This window comes from Scophthalmus maximus, chromosome 22 (genome assembly GCF_022379125.1).
Source record: "Scophthalmus maximus strain ysfricsl-2021 chromosome 22, ASM2237912v1, whole genome shotgun sequence".
Classification (NCBI taxonomy): Eukaryota; Metazoa; Chordata; class Actinopteri; order Pleuronectiformes; family Scophthalmidae; genus Scophthalmus; species Scophthalmus maximus.
The window spans coordinates 5,237,773-5,255,580 of NC_061536.1; the positions used below are offsets into that span (position 1 = coordinate 5,237,773).

At 45.4% G+C, this 17,808-nt stretch overlaps 1 protein-coding gene across 2 annotated transcripts; it reads right to left on the reverse strand.

Annotated features, from left to right (window-relative positions):
- Window positions 1–1,354: 1,354 nt before the first annotated feature.
- poc1bl (POC1 centriolar protein homolog B (Chlamydomonas), like) lies at window positions 1,355–17,049 on the reverse strand. 2 transcript variants are annotated; one of them, XM_035620264.2, is made up of 11 exons: window positions 16,891–17,049; window positions 13,736–14,189; window positions 11,532–11,701; window positions 10,041–10,230; window positions 9,732–9,917; window positions 9,517–9,634; window positions 7,818–7,994; window positions 5,573–5,704; window positions 4,633–4,743; window positions 3,239–3,391; window positions 1,355–3,085 (listed from the first exon to the last, which is right to left on the reverse strand). In XM_035620264.2, exons 2-11 carry the CDS (start codon window positions 14,119–14,121, stop codon window positions 2,954–2,956), a joined length of 1,755 nt encoding a protein of 584 aa, XP_035476157.1. In that variant the 5' UTR covers window positions 14,122–14,189; window positions 16,891–17,049; the 3' UTR covers window positions 1,355–2,953. The 2 variants fall into 2 exon arrangements, 1 of the variants encoding a protein (XP_035476157.1); XR_004786767.2 differs by lacking the exon at window positions 1,355–3,085 and adding an exon at window positions 3,599–3,755 and having other exon boundaries at window positions 3,249–3,391.
- Window positions 17,050–17,808: the final 759 nt, after the last annotated feature.

A 17,808-nucleotide genomic window follows, 5' to 3' on the forward strand; every position in this document is an offset into this window, starting at 1 on the left:
TGTGAAAGGAATCAAGGGATTTTCATCAGAGGGATCTATGTTTGCATGCCATAAAGCGAGTACTTTAACAAGCGTATACAGTCAGCAAGGTTACAGATTTCACATAACCGTGGGGCCGTGGAGAAACGTGACCCCAATGTGGCAGGTCACACGAGGACGGCAGCAGCTGCATCAGGGGAACACAACTGTGCACACTGCAGACTGTAGATTAGGACGATGCTGCTCAGTCTGCTGCCAAAGTATTAGTATCAGTTCATTCTAGACCAATCAATCAATCAGACTTTATTTTTATGGCACTTTTCATACAAGCAAAATGTAACACAATCACTCACACATTCCCTCACAAGCACACACATGATTCAGAACAACTCAGTAAAAAGAGGAACCAGGGACCGAGGGAAGCACTTTCTCGAATATTTGTAGAGTTAAAAGCCTGACAGACTAAAATTCAAAATACCGGATAAAAGGAGAAGTGAGTAGAATGCAAATGAATAGAAAGAGATTCATAATGATGATAAAATAATAACATGTACTTGTGGATGTAGTTCCCCTTTAGCTTTGACCTGCTCCTTGCAGCTCGGCTTTGTGCTGGGGGCCTCACTCGGTACCCCTTTACGTTTTCTACTGGATCCATTGCCTCTCCTCGTCAGCCCTCCTCCGTCTCCGTCGTCCCTCCACATCCGCCAGATGGTTGGAAGACCACGGTTTGCATCTTGAACAGGTTCCCATCATTTGCGGTGACAATTCGGTGATTGTAGTTTACAACAGGATCATCCCTCTGACATCTGGAGCGTAAGAAACGTGAGAAATAAACAATTTTCTAGGTATTAAATATTACTTTTAAAAATGTCACACTCACCTCAGATGTAGTGTCAGTGTTATCTCTGTATACAGCTGTGTCAAACATATTCAAAACACAGTCACATGGCGACAATTGTAAGTAAAACAAGACCATGATGAGTTCCACCAAGATGCAGATTTTTCTCTGAGCAAATCTTCTGAAATAATCTCATACGGTGTCGACTTTGCCTCTGTGTCCAGTTTTTGTGGATTGACTGGCCATTATTAGTCCATGTTATCTACTTTCCGACCAGTAGGTGGTGCCAAGTGACTGTGAATGCTGTAATCCGTGTCTGAATGGCAATGGGAGTGAGGTTTAGGGCTGCAGGAGCTCATGTGATTGGCTGCAAATGCCTCAGGTCTAAATAAATTAAATGAATTTAATTTAGTATAATAAAAGTTAAAAGCACCAGCTAATATGCATATAATGGAAATTAAAAATAGATTTTGCTCTCCCATTACTTGGTTGATGATATTGTGTGTGGAGGTGGTAGTGAAAACACGACAAATTGGCCTCTGTGGTTACTTTTTTATTCATTCAACCTTCCCAACAGCTTTAACCCTTATTTGAATCATTCACCCTGTTCTTTGCATCAAGTAATCATCATCATGTTTGCATTATCAGTAGTTGTAGAAGTGCTTTACAGTATCACTGTCCCCCCTCTGGTCCCTTATTTCAGACATCGTTTACAAAGGTGACGCAAAACATGGGCCATTGTACATGTTTACCCACCGTATCCATCACGTTCACCAATTCAAAGGACCACAGAGACCAAATGTTGCTCAGTGATAAGCAGTCATCAGCAAATACAGCCATGCCGCGTCTCTTTTGTCCTTACAACCCGGTAGAAACACTGTCGGGATCTTCATTGGAACACACGCACGCACGCACGCGCGCACGCACACACATACATGCACACACGCACACACACACACGCGCAACAGGAGTGTTTCTGACGTCATTTCAAGTACAGTTTACACAGGAGTTTTAACAAAAAACATTCTGGCACTGCCAAGTTAAAAGATTAAATTAAACAGGTGCTCCCTTTAAGGCTTTTCCATGACTAAATACAATCAAGTGCATCAAGCCAGTGTTGTTTTGGATTTCTGCTGGCACGTTTCATTGCGGCACGAACACAGTTCTTCTCGGGAATGAAAACCTTTCAAAGGCACATTGGCAGATGGGTTTAGCGGGTATTCCTAATTTTATACAACAGGGGAAAATAGATTACAACATTCCTGTCAACTCGCTAAGCCCCAGCGAGACACATTGCACTTGGTGCAAATTGCTTAACAAAAGTTCAAGTCTTGTTCAGGCAGCATTCTACCATGAAACTGGCTCCACGGGTGAGAGATAGAATTGAGAAGCAGTGTAGTATGACTGCGGCGCTCTCTCCCTGTTTTCCTCTCACATGACGGAGCATGTTAGGATGTAGCTGGTTTTGGAACAAACTGCCGCTGACCTTACATTCCAAGGCGAGACTTCTTTGAGGCAGCCCATCCCTTAAAATTGGCTATTTCTTCACAACTAAAGAAACAAGCATTTTTGATTTTGACAACAATAATTAATATCCATTGCACATTAGTGGGGGAACATTTTGAGGTGCCGCACGATTTTGCATCTAGAGACAACATTCAACACTTGGTCTTGAATCTCTCTGAAAGGCACTTCTTTGTGTGCTGGACAGTCAAACCAGTTTCACTGCCGACAAGCTGTTGCAAGAAGACACGACAGTGAACGACACCTTGGGTGTGCGCCGGGTTCCGTTTGGTTGCAGAGGCACTTGGATGAAAGCAACAAGTGTCGAGCTCAGCCGGCCTCCTTACAAAAAAAAAGACCAAATAAACCTCAAGTTGAATTCTCACTCGCACCGCCACAATCTGCACTTGCTCAGTCATTCATATGGGGGTAAAAGCTGTGAACTGGGTGAATTGTTGGCTTAAAGTGACTTTTTCACTGCTTTGCATTTGCCCATTATTCCTGTTCAACTGGAGTGCAGACCCGAAGAGCGAAAGCAAACTGGGAGCAGCGGAGAAGACGTCCGCTGTGGTAATTGCACTATGGTCAAAGAAGGTCACTTGAGGTTTCCTGCCACCCTGTCTCCGTCTCCTTCTACCACTCAAACTTCCACTGCTGGTTCTTGTCTCCCGGGCTGCACCGCTTCATCTGGGTGTCTGTGCGGCCCTCTGATGTGCGGCAGGCGGTCGCACACATGTCTGATTGAGGGTGGTAAATGGTCCCGTCCTGGAAGGTTTAGATCAGGGGTGGGATAAGAAATGTGTTAAATTTTCGTCATGTGGAATAATGCACTGTGCAAATGAGTTCTCTTGGGGTTTGTGCACGAGTGAGAGACAGCGTGTTTGTGTTTGTGTGTGTGTAACCGTGTGCACCTCTGACCTTTTTGAACTCCCAGGTGATGCTGGGAGACTTGAGCTCCCCATCGCGAGGACAGTGCCTCATCCCGATGGAGGTCTGACCCTCGAGCACTTCGGCGCACAGCTCCGTCACCGAGTTGAAACGGATCTCCTTCTGGGATGTGTATTCAAAGTACTGGGGCAGAAGAAAGACCCGGTTATGTGGCTGCTTTGCAACGAGTCTGCATTTGTACATTTCTTTGGAGAGCAACTAAGAGATTAAAATGCTGTTCTGCCTCCTTTCCAGTTGTTTCTGTAGATGTCTCTTTCTACCTTAATCTGTCTTTTTTTTCAGAATGCACAATGGAGAAGGTTGGCATGTTGTTTTTTCTACTAGGATTACAGGATATTTTTCTCTTCCTGAGCTGTGTGGGATCAGTTCCTGGCTCGGGCAGCGTTGCATGGCGTGTCTGCATGGCGTGTCTGCATGGCGTGTCTGCATGGCGTGTCTGCATGCGTGCCAAGGGATCTCATCAGTAAAGATGCAGACTTGGCGCACTCTATCAGGAACACAAACCCCCCCCCCCGTGTCATTTCAACATTCTGGCCCACTGGGACAAAAGATGCAACAATCCCTTGGCTACCCATTAAACAGAGGGTCAGGTAATCAATCTTCATACTTCCCCATCCTTCTCTTCACATCTCATACATCTTTCAGGTGCATTGGGGCCCTTAATGGATGTCTGATAAAAGACTCACTCGAGGCCCCTGTTTCTGGCCTCAAGCGTATTTTACCCAGGCTGTGCCACTCCTTCGCCCTGCAAAGCTCATGTATCTTTTAAATGGAACGTGGTCCTCATGTGGTGCCAGGGAGAGAGGGAGGCGGTGGATGGCCCTCAGGTTTTTGTTTCAGACGCGAGCCATTCACACATTGATTTTCACTCACACATGGTGCTTTATGTGACTGGGGACACCTGATGCGGTGCACCAATGGGGTAATCAGAGAAATCAAGCCGGTTGGAGATTCGATGAAAGAAGCCTGCCTCAAACATTAAATATACATCATCACGGACAAATAATCTGCTGCTTGCTAAGGCATCCATCACTGAAGCTGGCAGGCGTTCAGTTAAAGACTACCAGAGATTCAATCGTGCGATCTTTTGGGGGTATATGTGGATGCAATAGCCAGCTACACTTACCCTTCATTACACTCAAGTCAGACCGGAGATATCAGCAGAGAGAATTTTTATGGTGTGAATCGACTGTGGCAGCTCATTTTCGGGGTTTAACAGAAATCGCTGACATTTTAAGATATGCCTCCCACTTGGCCAAGAGAGGTTGTGCACATTGTGACAAGAGAAAATCAGGGCATGAGAGAGAGAGAAGGAGAGAGACGGAGCGCGACAGAATAAACGAGGTGTGAAACGTTTAACGTACCTGGTTGCCTCCCTGGCCATGGCAGCCGAACAGGGAGAGGTGTGCACCTGTCGGACTGTGGTCTGGAGCGTTGTAGTCCAGACACTCTGACTGTATCCCTGAGCTACGCACCTGGCAAGGGGAGAGCAATAAATATCAATAAAAATTAAAATGCTGTGCTATACATTGATTACTGTAAGAAGTTTCTCTTGGTTGGTTTAATCCTCTCCAGGCAGGCCAGACTGTAAGGGCAGATACAGAACAGCACCACTGAAGCTGGTAGACTGAGAGAAGAATAAAATAAATAAATCCAAAATATCACCTCAAAACGATAACAGACTTTAAGCTGCAGTTTGCTTGTTTTCCACATCAACACATCTTTTGAACAATCAATATAAGATGGATGACCAATGTATTTCTTTCTCCTGAGTTAATTTCAAAGGCCAATATTTCTTCTTCTGGGGGGAAAAAAAGCTATATTTTCAAGTTACGCCATTGTGCGTCTGTGCTGTAGGCGTGCATTCAAAATTTTAGCCCTCGAGTACCATGTGATTCACAGCTGTTAATGTGAAACCGTTGGCAACATGGCAAGGTGTTGGATTTTTAGCTAACAAATCTTTTGGGGATTTTTCTGTTTTTGGTAATAAGTTGTGGTGGATGGAGTATTCGACCAGGTGCCTGGATTATAGTGGTTTTGAGCTCAGTCCAAATGGATTTCAAAGCATTTGTTTGTGCTGAGTCCAGCCTTCTCGCCATCAACAGGATTTTCCCATATCACGTCCCCACCTCGCGCCCGTTTTTGGACTCTTAACAGACGGAATTAAAAGAGAAAGAAACAGCATGACTTTTTGTGAGATTCAGAATCCAGGTACAACCACCAGCACCAGATTTGTGATCAGAGAAAATAAAACACTGAAGCAGGAGTTGTACTCGTATAAAGATATGGATGGCAGACACTCACAGCCCCGTGCCAGCCCTCCCTGTCCTCAGGAACATGGAGGTCAGGGTAGGTGTTCTTCAGGTACCAGTCAAAACTGTTGCACTTGAGCCTCTCCCTCAGCAGCAGCCGCTCTGAGATGTCCCCGTAGTTTTCCTGTGAAATGAGCACAATTTGCGTGTCACCAAGCGGTGACGCTGTCACGTCACAGACACGCCTCTGTGACGTGACAGCGTCACTTTCTCTTCCACAGTCTTTTCAGTTTGTTCATTACATACACATTGATCTTTTGCAGTACACTTTATGAATGATTCTAAACATCTAAAACAAACAGTCACACCATAAAAGTAAACATTTACATCCTGGATATGATGGCTACATCCTACACACGCAACTTCTAGGAAATCAAACTCGCTGGTTTGAATTGGTCAAACCTAAGGTACATAATAAAACATTTTAGATAGCTGTGTTTGCTGAGGTGGGGAACTCCACCTCTAACTAAACAAAGTCCAGAACACTCACACACACCTTACGACACCTCCGCACTGCCTGACGGTGTGACAAAAGTACAGGGTGTCAAAGATTAGGGGCAACTGTGGCTCAGCAGGTAGAACAGGTTGGTTGTTCAAACCCAGGCTCCACATGACAAAGTGTCCATGGGCAAGACACCGACCCACAATTTTGTCAATGCTGGCTGTGCCATCAGTGTGTGAATGGGATGTTTGATCCTCAGCGACATGCGAATTGGAGCGTGGGACTCGAGTTTAAGATTAGAAAGGCACGTTTCATTTACTTTTTACGCCTGTTTCAGTCACACACTTTGCTCCAGCCTGCCTTTCTGCATCAGAAATTGTTGCTGGTTTAAACAATAGAGGAATGCAGTTGCTTAAATAAACAAGATTGTAAGGATTTATTTTTTAATCTTTTGTGAAAACTCTTGATTCAATTTTCACGATGAATCTCCAAACCCTGCATATACAGACTCATTACAAATGAATGCCGTGCGTGCAGCTATGGTAAATTAAATCCTGATTAGAACATTTTTATCTGAGTGGCACAGTGAATATTTAATCAATACTCACATCTAAATGTACTAAATAACAAAATAATTACGTAATAGTCCAAATCAATATTGCAGTGTGTAGCTTTGTAGTCTGTTAATACATATTATGATCGCAGACCAATGGATTTGGAGCTCTGTTCTGGCAGTGCTGCGTTCAATCCCCCTGACAAGCTAATTTATTATTTGATCAAAGATCCCCGACATTAATAATGTACTTTTTTTTTTTCAGATAGGTGAAACTGAGACACATGAATTTTTAATGATGCCCAATACTCAAAACCTGAGAGGCACAGCACACACACACTCACATACACCTACATCCGACGCCGTACAAAAGCAGCGTTTCATCATGTGTTGACACCTCGACAGGTGGATCCTGACATCAAAGGTACGACACTCTTAGCATGTTAACATGATGCTGCTGGGTGGAACATGGCATCACTGTGAGGCTTCGGTTTAGCAATTTGTTGAATGAAAAACAAGCATGTAAAGTCTAAGGCTACATACAATCTTTTTCAAACTAAAACGTTCTCTGTGTCCACACAAGCATTTTAGCTCTGTGTCAGTACTAACCCCCGTAACACACCTGAAAAACTGATATCACATGGCCCCTCACTGACACTGGACATGTGAGTGCCTGATGATGAGGTGGAATGGTTACAGCCATTAAAGCTGCTCTCAGACATGCACTGAAGTCCTGACTTCAGGGGGCTGTGTGTAAGAACGCAAGTGTTCCAGACACTTTACAGATCTTTTCCTGCCAGCCCCCTGTTAAAGTTTTCGTAAAATGCCTGTGTGAGAACACAGCAGGAAAAAGCAGATTCAAACGTGAAAAGTGTCTCCAACCTTTTGCGTTCAGCGCTGGTGGTTGTGCGGAATAAGAACCAACCAGAAAGGAAATGCCAGCGACTGCGTCATCGTTTCTAAACGTCTTTGTTTCTAAACGTCAGAGTTTTCAAACCAAAACGGGGCAATCAGAGTTTTCTCCATTTTAGGTGCTGGAGTAGTTTAGATGACATGTTAACCGTGGCAGCAGGGTTGAGTTTTAAAAAACTAAAACTAAGTAGTGTGGATGTATCCTTAGACATAGCCTGGTGCCTGGTGAATGCATTTGTCCAAATATGATTCTGAGGTCAGCATGATAGCCAGAAACATGTCAAGCAAAGCAAAAAAGTTTAAAAACTCAGTTCCTCTGTCCTACGGTACCTTTCTTGCTGGAGGATTCCTGTTGTAGAAGTGTTGTTTATAAGAGTCCATCCAAACCTCTGCAGCTCGAACAGTATTCTGGAGGAAGTTGGGCCTCGCATAAGGAGCTTTCTTAGGGAACACATGGCCCACATGAGAGCAGGGGTGGATCTCCAGGCTGCCCCCACACTGCCACACCTGAGGACATAAAACACACCAAATACCGCACATTAGATGTTGCTGTTTTTTGTTTTTTTACTATGATGAAGATCAAAAGTTGCATCAATGTGTTTATCATTAACTTGCTACATTGTAAGTTGTACACTGCACGTTGAACCGGTTGAACTTTACTGCAGGTATTTATGACTCACAATCATTGACCTACCTGCAGATAAACTGGTAGAAACTTTGTGTAGCAAATGGTGAACAACAAAGAGTCGCTAGCAATAAGTATGTCCTTGTGCACTATTTTCATCCATACCTACATTAGTATAAATCTTCTCTTTAAGGGGGATACAAACCTTAATTCGGATAAAATGATAACATTCGTGGTGACTGATGCCGTGCCAGAAATCCTCTCTGAATGACGAACAAAGCTGTGCGCTCTTTGCCTTCAATCTCACTGTGAAAATACTTCCCTGTCATGAGTCGTGAGTCAACTTTCATTTGAATGCGGCTGATTTATCGCACACATTTGCATTGTATCATTGCTTGTTCTTTTACCATGGAAAAACAGAAAAGTAAACCGACAACACCCTTAAATAATGAAAGGTTGTTTACAAGGTTAACCTTAACACTTGGATGAGCTGTTTTGCAGTAACACAGGGCAAAATCATTAACGTACATACACAGCCACGACATGACCGTCGCTTCCATCTTAATTCAGCACGATTTTCACTGGCCGACATATTTTTAGCACTCCAGAAACAGACTTAAAACCACTTGAAAAAAGTCTCAGTGAGAGGCTTTTTTAATTTAAAAGGGGGAACAGCCCATCCGTCCTCACTCTGTAGCCACATACACTCAATAAACCTGCATATTTTCAATACATTACAAATAACACACCCTCAAGCAGAGATCAGCAAACCCCACCTACATCCTGGTCAAACCAGTTCAGAGGTTAGTTAGTTACATACGTAGGTAATGACACACACACACACGCACATGCACACACACACGCACACACACACACACACACTTTACATTAACGACCATAGCATGCTTCTGTTGTAAACTAACACACAGTCAAACATCTGTGCTAATTTGATCAACACAAACAAGTGAAAAGCAGCACCAATGTCCCAACTAGGTATCAGCCAATATCAGGGTGCAGTTTCAGATGCCATGGCCGACTGTGATCCGACATCCGACACGTGTCTGTCTCACATCGACTGACCCACTGACTGTTGGCTGTTAAGATGGACGAATGAAATGATCAGGGGCGAACACTGTGGACAGGATATTCCCTTTGGTAATGAGAAGCCAGTAAAAGTAAAACCCCATTTATCTTTTCTGTCTACTTTTCATCACAGTAAAAAAAAAAAAAAGAGAAGCTAACTTTCAAGCTCAATTGATGCTCTGTCTGCAAGTAGGAGATTTCAGTAGATTAGTCACTCTTCCCCAACTTTTTTTCTTCTTTTTTTTAAAGCCACACACTGGTCGCAAATTGCTACGTGTCCAAGTGCTCTGTGCTCCTCGCTGGAGGAAAAACTGAACTCACTCTGAAGGAGAGCTCCAGGTTTTCTCCTCCCCACACCTCCATGCCCATGTCATATGTGCCCAGGTACTCAAAGTAAGCCTTGCTCACAGCAAATAATCCACCTGCCATTGTTGGGGATCTGGAAGAGAAATTCAAGGAAAAATACAGGTCATGTGCCAAATCTTCTTCAAGTGCTCTCCCATGTGATAGACGAACGGGAAGCATCAAACCGTCACCTGATGGGGTCAATGCGAGACTGGCGTCTCTTGCGTTCCACTTCTGGGACCGCGTGCCACTGGAAGGTGAGTCTCCAGTCGAAACCCCCGATCATCGGCTCATCTGTTTGCATGTAGAACTCAAAAGTGTTCCAGTCAATGGTGTCGATCACAGGGCACACGATGGTACTGGCATTCTCGCCGATCCTTAACAAAGAAGCACGGCCAATAACAAGACAGGAGAGACAAGTATGAAACTCTCGGTTTAGTGTTTTGTTTAGCCTTCATAGGGTTGCCAGTGCTCTAACTCGGCTGATTTGGTCGACCCACCTTTCAAGCAGAGGCTCAATCCAGCCTGGGACACACTCACAGTGGCAATCGAGAAACGTCAGTACATCACCCGTCGCGTAGGTGGCGCCAATGAGACGTGCCCGGACCAGCCCTTCTCTCTTGTTGGTCCGGATGAGCCGCACGCGGTTCAGATTACTGATGTATTCAGCTAGTTGGGATTTCAGGTATCCTATTTTTTCAGAACACAAACACAGGCACATAATTTAAAACATGAAGCTTTGTTTTTTCCTCTTCCATAACGTAACACTCCTTTACGTCAAAGCTGCTTCAATTGAAGTTTGGCCACTAGTGGGCGGTAAAACACTGAAATAAGTTGACAGACAAAAAAACATATAATAAACTAGCCACATGATGAGTTAAACCTTTTTTGAATCCCATTTACTCCGCTTTAGTCCCTTTGACAAAAGAAATGTCCAGAGTTGGTGCAGGGATTTGACTCAGTGCCAATATTTAAAAAAATACAGATTAATGCAGGTTTAATAACTTGCTCACTTTACAAGCTTTGCTGATGAATAAATTCCTGATTATGAATTCAATTGACAGTTACCGAAACTCAATTATCAGATGAGTTACATTAACACAATAACTTTTAGGACCTAAAGGTGTGCTTGGGGCTAGTGTGATAGACCCTGTCCACCCAGCTCGGAAACATGAGTGAGTCCTCCAGTCACTGTCTTTCTTCAGTAACTGTTCTGGTTCATGGAGTGACATTTCCAGCATTCCATCTGGTCAGGGTGGTCAGAGGAGAGGAAATGATGTCATGGCAGCTCAGTGCTTGCTGAAGTCATCATCATGGTGTAACGTCTCCGATACACACAGACCAGACGAGCTGGGAGAGCGAATACTAGTTCCATTAGGACAGACGGACACCGAGCTGCTCCTGTATCCAGTTTCTGGGACAAAGTCGGATCACTCTCGGCCTTAACACAGAACTATCATGACACTCAATTTGCTGATGGAAACGGTGAGACGCAGTTGGTCAGAGGCAGCGTTCCCAAGGTCAAGAAATAACTTCCTTACTAAAGTTCAAACTTTTGTTGTAAAGGTGCCGACACAAAGCAATGGACATTTAGAATAGACATGCACTGACGTCCGGACATTTTCCAGAACTTTTCCTGCCAGGCCTTTGGCCCATGGGCGAATACAGCAGGAAAAATCTGTGGATTACCAAAATCCATGTATTTTGAATAACCTCTAAAGAAATTCAAAAAAGCCAAGTGTTTCCAACGTGCTGTTACTCTGCTCTGTGTCTCACCGTTAAAGGATTGTTTCCCGACTTCTCTCTCAGGATGTTTCCCTCACTACACTGAGAGGCATCACCTATTCACTGCTACGTAGATAGCATATCGTTTCTATATATAGCAGAGTCCTGTTTGACTCGTCCCTTGTGCACCGAAAGTTTTTTTTTCAGTTTTGTTTTACAAAAAATAATATCACATTGGTTTATTTGTGAGCGTTGAGTCATCAGACCTCGGTCACTGTAGTCGTCGATGAGAATGATCTCCTTCAACAGGACGGCGGGCGTGGTCTCCAGCACACTGTGGATTGTCCTCAGCAGGGTGGACCAGGCTTCGTTGTAGAAGGCTATGATCACAGAGGTGGTGGGTAAACGCCGGTAGTCAAACCTCTTACTCCGGCATCTGAAGTATGTTTGTGTGTGGGCGGGGTGAGGAGGAGGGAGACAGGGTTTTCATAAGCAAAGGTGAACATGTAGGGCACACATTTTTTAATTTTTAAAGAAAAGTGAAAAATACTAAACTAAACTAAAAACGCAGCTCACTAAACAGACTCAAAGCCAGGCAAAACGTTTTGTGCATATGGCCAGAGCAAACTTAGCAACTACTGAGGCAAGAGGAGGTTGTCTGGTCTTAATCCAGATGGCAGTCATTAAAACAATAAAGAGCCGCAGAAAAATGAATGGGGGTAGGAAGGGTATCGCACCAATGAGCAACATACCGCAGCAGTACTCTGGTGTGAGAGAGAGAGAGAGAGAGAGAGGGAGGGAGAGAGACACTACAGAAACTCTGGCAAACAGACAAAAAGAACAGAACAGATGGGAAGGGAAGGGAAAATCAAAACTGGAAACACCGGAAACTAATAATTCGATGGGAACGACAACAAAAAAATGGACAGACTTTTTCTTTTCTCTCTTTGTGAACTGTGTTTTTGTGTGTAAGTGTGTAAGACGCAGTGAGAGAGTGTGTGAACATTGGCGCAAGCTGAATGAATAATTTTATGGCCAGAGAATCAAACCGCAAATTTGAGAAGTTTGTTGGGAATTAGAACATGTGCGAAACGCCCCGAGTATCAGTCGCAACCAATCGAAAAAGGCCGCTTTCCTTTCCATCTACGCTCTGTTGTCAGTGCTGCTGCAGTTTCATGGCGCAGAGAGCAGCCCAAAGTGAATCTGTCCCCCATAAAAAAAACCTGATCCAAAGAGGAAACTGATGTGATTACGAAGCAAGCTCAAGCACACCGCCTGAGAATGAATCAACTTGGGAGGACATAACACATTTGCTTACGTTGTTGCTAGGCATAAAAGACAAACACTGGTGCAGTTGGAACAGTCCGACAACAGGAAGAGGCATAAAACCATCCCTCCCGTAATATCTGTGAAGGATGTAATCCACAAACCTCACTTTATGTAGAACAGCCCCGTAATGACTGACTGCTAGTACGTTGGATGACAGCCACTCATATCACAGCTGGCATGTGAATAGTTATAAAAATGAAAAAAGTGTTTATTTTCCTCGTAGTAAAAACTGGCAGACATGTAATCTATACAAGATTGTGAATACGATATTGTTCCATTACACCAAATCTGCACACAGCTAACGTGTGTCACGTTCACAGCCAGGCTGGTGCCTGATGTGAACATTATCTGTGGATAAGCCACGGGGTTTGACTCCTCACCTTCCAGGCCGATTCCTCAGCCCGGCGGGAAGATCGAAGCGTGTAATCGCTATCAGTCCATCTCCAGATATGCAGCCATGACAAAATATTTTCCTCCCATTTTAACCTTGGTAACGTGGGAGCATCATCTATTCTGTCGTCAGTCGTTTTGAAGTCAATTTGACACATTTTATCACGGCGGTCCTCCGCTGTTAAGGGGAATCTACGCTCCACTTTTATACTCCGGGGCATGTAAGAACAAACACATGGTCATTACACAATCAAGTGACGGTTCTCAGCACACTGATGGACACCACATCTGGGTTTCGTTAGGACGGGAGCCAAGTAAGAGATATAAAAAACTCCTAATAAAAGACATCGCACTCTGTGTTTCATCACAGGCTGAGCTGCGGACGACAACTCTGGGGGGAATCAAATCCGTTCGGCCGCAGAGCTGCTTACAGCAGCTTCAGTAAAGCCCCCGCGATGCATCGTGAGCCTTCATCTTTGTTTCGGACTGTCAGTGGGAAAACTGATTCCAGTAAAGAGCTCAACTTAATCTCTATTGTGTCATTTATCCCTGACACAGCTGCAGCACAGCGATCAGCTCAAAGCAGTGTTCTGGGCCAGAGATACTTATGTATTTTGGCCTGAAACTCAGAAAAAAGCAAGCAATAAAAAAAATATTGCAAAAAACAATTTTAAGCGGCTAAACATCATAAGGTATTTTTCAGGAGGGGACTAACAGGTCAAATTTAGGATGCAGCTTTTCTCCTACTCACTCGTTCATCCTTTGGTCCTGGATGTGCCGATGGAGGGAAATCTTGTCACTGACGTAGATGTTGATAGCGTAGCGCTCGAGTGCGTCCTCCTCCTGTTTCTTTTCCTCAGGGCCGAGGGTGAGGTGCGTGGCCCGACCCCACTCCCCCGGAGCATTGTTGTCTGGTGTGGGCTTAATGTAGAGAGGCCTCGCCAGCTGCCCGTCGCTGTTGCTCTCATCCACGGAGAGCTGTCGCGCCACGCGCTCGCGCTCCTCGTCCTCCTCCTGCACGGAGGAAGAGGAGGGGAAAGAGGAGCGCGCCAGCAAAAGGTAGCCCAGCCACAGCAGCCACAGCAGGAAGCCAGCCTTGGCCAGCACACCCAGTTTTCGAGAGCAACGCCCCCTCATGACGCAAAGCCCCCGGGAGGCACCGTCACTGGCCCGAGCTTCGGGGTGCCCCGACAGGACACAAGCCTCTGGGGAACAGGAGACAATGGGTTACACTAAAAGGTATGATCATCAACGTTAGATATCACATATCAGATACATGTGTTGGCCTTACGAGAAAAAAAAAAGACTCTATAAGAGTCAACTCTCCTCGTCAGGTTGAAGGGAAGTTATTCACCTACACACCCAAGAAAGAAAGTGTTGGACTCTGAATTCACAAGTGCCCTGAGGGCAAGGCTCCAACAGACCGGACCACCAATAATCAACACCGACATCATTAATATAGTCGCATGCAGGGCTGCATTGAGTTGCTCATTAAATTCTAAAAATGCGTAGACAGAAGAGGTTAAATTATGGCTTTTGGTACAGTAATGTGCGCAGCGAATTGGGTCCGCGACGTCCTGCGATGAGAGCCACGATAAGCTTCATCACAGCGGCGCGGCTTTAGTCGCACTGCATCAGAGCGAAGATCTGCAATAAGTAGTGGTTTTCCCCCAGACTGTGCCACCGACTGAGCTCGCCGCTCATTTTCACATGTCATGTGAGGTTTCCGATCAGCCGATTCCCCCTCGTTCGTGCTGGCAAACATTTCTGGGAAAACCGCGGAGATGTATTTCTTTTCCCCCCCGTCAGACGTAAAAGTTTTTGCTACAGATGGAATATTTTCTGGAAGAATCTGACTCGATGAGGCACATTTTCAAGTCAAGCTTTTGTAATTTTCCAAACACACCAGGTGCTCAGCCTGTTGTCGGGGCCTCAGTGAGACTTTGTCTGCATTTATATTGAGCATTTTTTTTTCCTCTATTTGAGGATTGCCATCCAAATAGAGATGGTGGAATATGTACACAAGGACAGATCTGTAAATCCCGACTTAAAATAGGATCAGCCGAGGTGAGTCATTTTCGTCATTCACGTCTGACGGATCAACTTAGCGTGTCGTAGCAGGACGCGGCGAGAGCAGAGCACCACACCGGACTGGACTGAGTGTAATCACATTATTGTGCTGCATTAATATTTGAGCAGAGTGCCGTTTCACACGTGTGGCAGCCAGTGGCGGACAGACTTAGCAGCAACACTGACACACACACACACAAACACACACACGCAAACCTTCCCCTTCCTCACATCAGTGCCCCATTATGGTTATTTCCTTATTCTGCCCAAAAAAGAAAAAGACTTAAATCCTGCTCCACTTTCTTTTTGGCTAAGAGGGAATGAAACAAACGATAAGATTAAGATTCACATTTGCTTCCAAGGATGCAATCTGTGGTGCATGTTTCACCCCGTCACACTGACAAGGCCATGAGGTTACCTGTGTGAGGTAAGGAAAAAAAACTCATCACTCTCCATGGTCAGCCTGGAAAGAACAGTCTCTGCACCGCGGCGCGGCGACGCACATGGCTCACTTCCTCGTCAGCCAGTTCGTGAGAGGAGGACAAACACACGCGATGTGTGCAGCAGTGGAACAGGTTACACAAGCTGCAGCCACCAGAAGGGTCAACTACAAATCCCCTCCCCATTTAACCAACTGGCCCACAAGTGTGTGTGTGTGTGTGTGTGTGTGTGTGTGTGTGTGTGCGTGTGTGTCCGTGAGACGTGTGTGTCCGTGAGACGTGTTTGTCCGTGAGATGTGTGTGTGTGTGTGTGTGTGTGTGTGTGTGTGTGTGTGACAGGATCACTGACAACGTCTTCTCGGCGACGCAGCCAAGTCTCTTTGCTTGATTACAATCTGTCTTGAACAAATGCTGCTTCCCCTCTCTTGTTTTCACATATGCAGGAGAAAGATTCACTTGAAAGCAACACACACACACACACACACACACACACACAGGTCTCCCGGTAACACACACACACACACACACACACACACGTTTCCCGGACACCTGAACACACAAACACACACACACACACACGCACACAGGTCTCCCGGAAACAAACACACACACACACACACACACACACACACACACACACACACACACACACACACGTCTCCCGGACACCCGGACACACTCACACACACACACACACACACTCTCACACACACACACACACACACACACACACACACACGTCTCCCGGACACACGGACACACACACACACACACACACACGTCTCCCGGACACACACACACACACACACCGTCTCCCGGACACACACACACACACACGTCTCCCGGACACACACACACACACACACACACACACACACACCGTCTCCCGGACACACACACACACACACACACACACACACCGTCTCCCGGACACACACACACACACACACACACACACACACACACACCGTCTCCCGGACACACACACACACACACACACACACACACACACACACCGTCTCCCGGCCTGTCACACGGACCCGGCCGGCCCGGGACGGTCGTAACGCGGGGAGGAGGGTGAAGTCTGGAGAACCACGTCTCAGCGCACAGTCGTGCTTCAAATGTGCAGACTGGCGCAGCAGTGAGTCGGAGCAGTGACAAACAAGTCTGAACTTTTTCCACAAGCGTCGTGAAGTTGATTTGTACACGTCGCCGTTCGCTTCCTCGTCACACCATCTCGCCGGCAGAACGCGTCAGAGTCGGAAATGAGAATTAACTTGTCGACAGCGAACGCAACTGCGTGACGGCGACATTAAAAACAACACTAAAGTCCCCGCAGGACAAATAAGACGAGAGAGACGCGGTGTTAGCTCGCTTCGGTGGGAAGGACTTTTACCTTGAGGAGAAAGTTACATGTCTCGGACTTTCTTGGAGCTCGCCGGGGCCGTTGCGCTCGTCCTCCACTCACACCTCTGGCTTTGCAGATGTCAGCATGCCCACCACCACATCCTCTCCTCCTCCACGCTGGGCTCCTGGCCCGCGTCAAGGCGACCGTCATAACCCGAAGAGATTCCGTTACGACCTTGTCATAATAAAAGCACGACGGGGGGGGGGGGCTCCTTGAACTGGGCATAACTGCCCTACACATTAAATAGTTGCTGTACACGAACTATTAACTGGTAATATAAAGATTTATAACGTCATTTCTCATCCCTTTCAACTTAAATATGGCTTTCTGGTTATTAATATCACCCGAAATCTTGCAAAACTTTTATGTACAGCAATCAAAGTATATGATATGATTATAAGTTATATAATACGATAATCCCGTATCAGTCTCTACCTGGGAAATGTACCATGTTACAGTAGAAAAGGGCATTGTAAAAGAAAGAAAGAAAAGAAAAACGTCAGTAAAATAAAGCAATAAATTACAATGAGGGTGAAACCAGGGTCAATACGTTTTTGCCCTTAAAGTAATGACATTGGAAAATGCAATGAAACCTGTCGACATAGTTAAAGAATGTGAAGATTGTGATATACAGGAAAAACCATAAAAACGCCCCCCCCAAAAAAAAAGAAGGAAAAAAAACTTAATCGCGGCGTACTTCCGTTTGTCAGCAACCTCCTACAGTTAGCTTGACGCAGCGCTCTTTGCTAGCCTGTTAGCTGTAATTATGCCTCACTGAGATTTGCCCCTGGCTATAATAATAATTAACCCTGTAGCTGATCCTAAACGTTTAATAAGTCATTGTGTGCCCAGTGACTAATGTCACCCTTACCATTTAAGTGCAGAGGTGCAACCTGAAAACTTTGA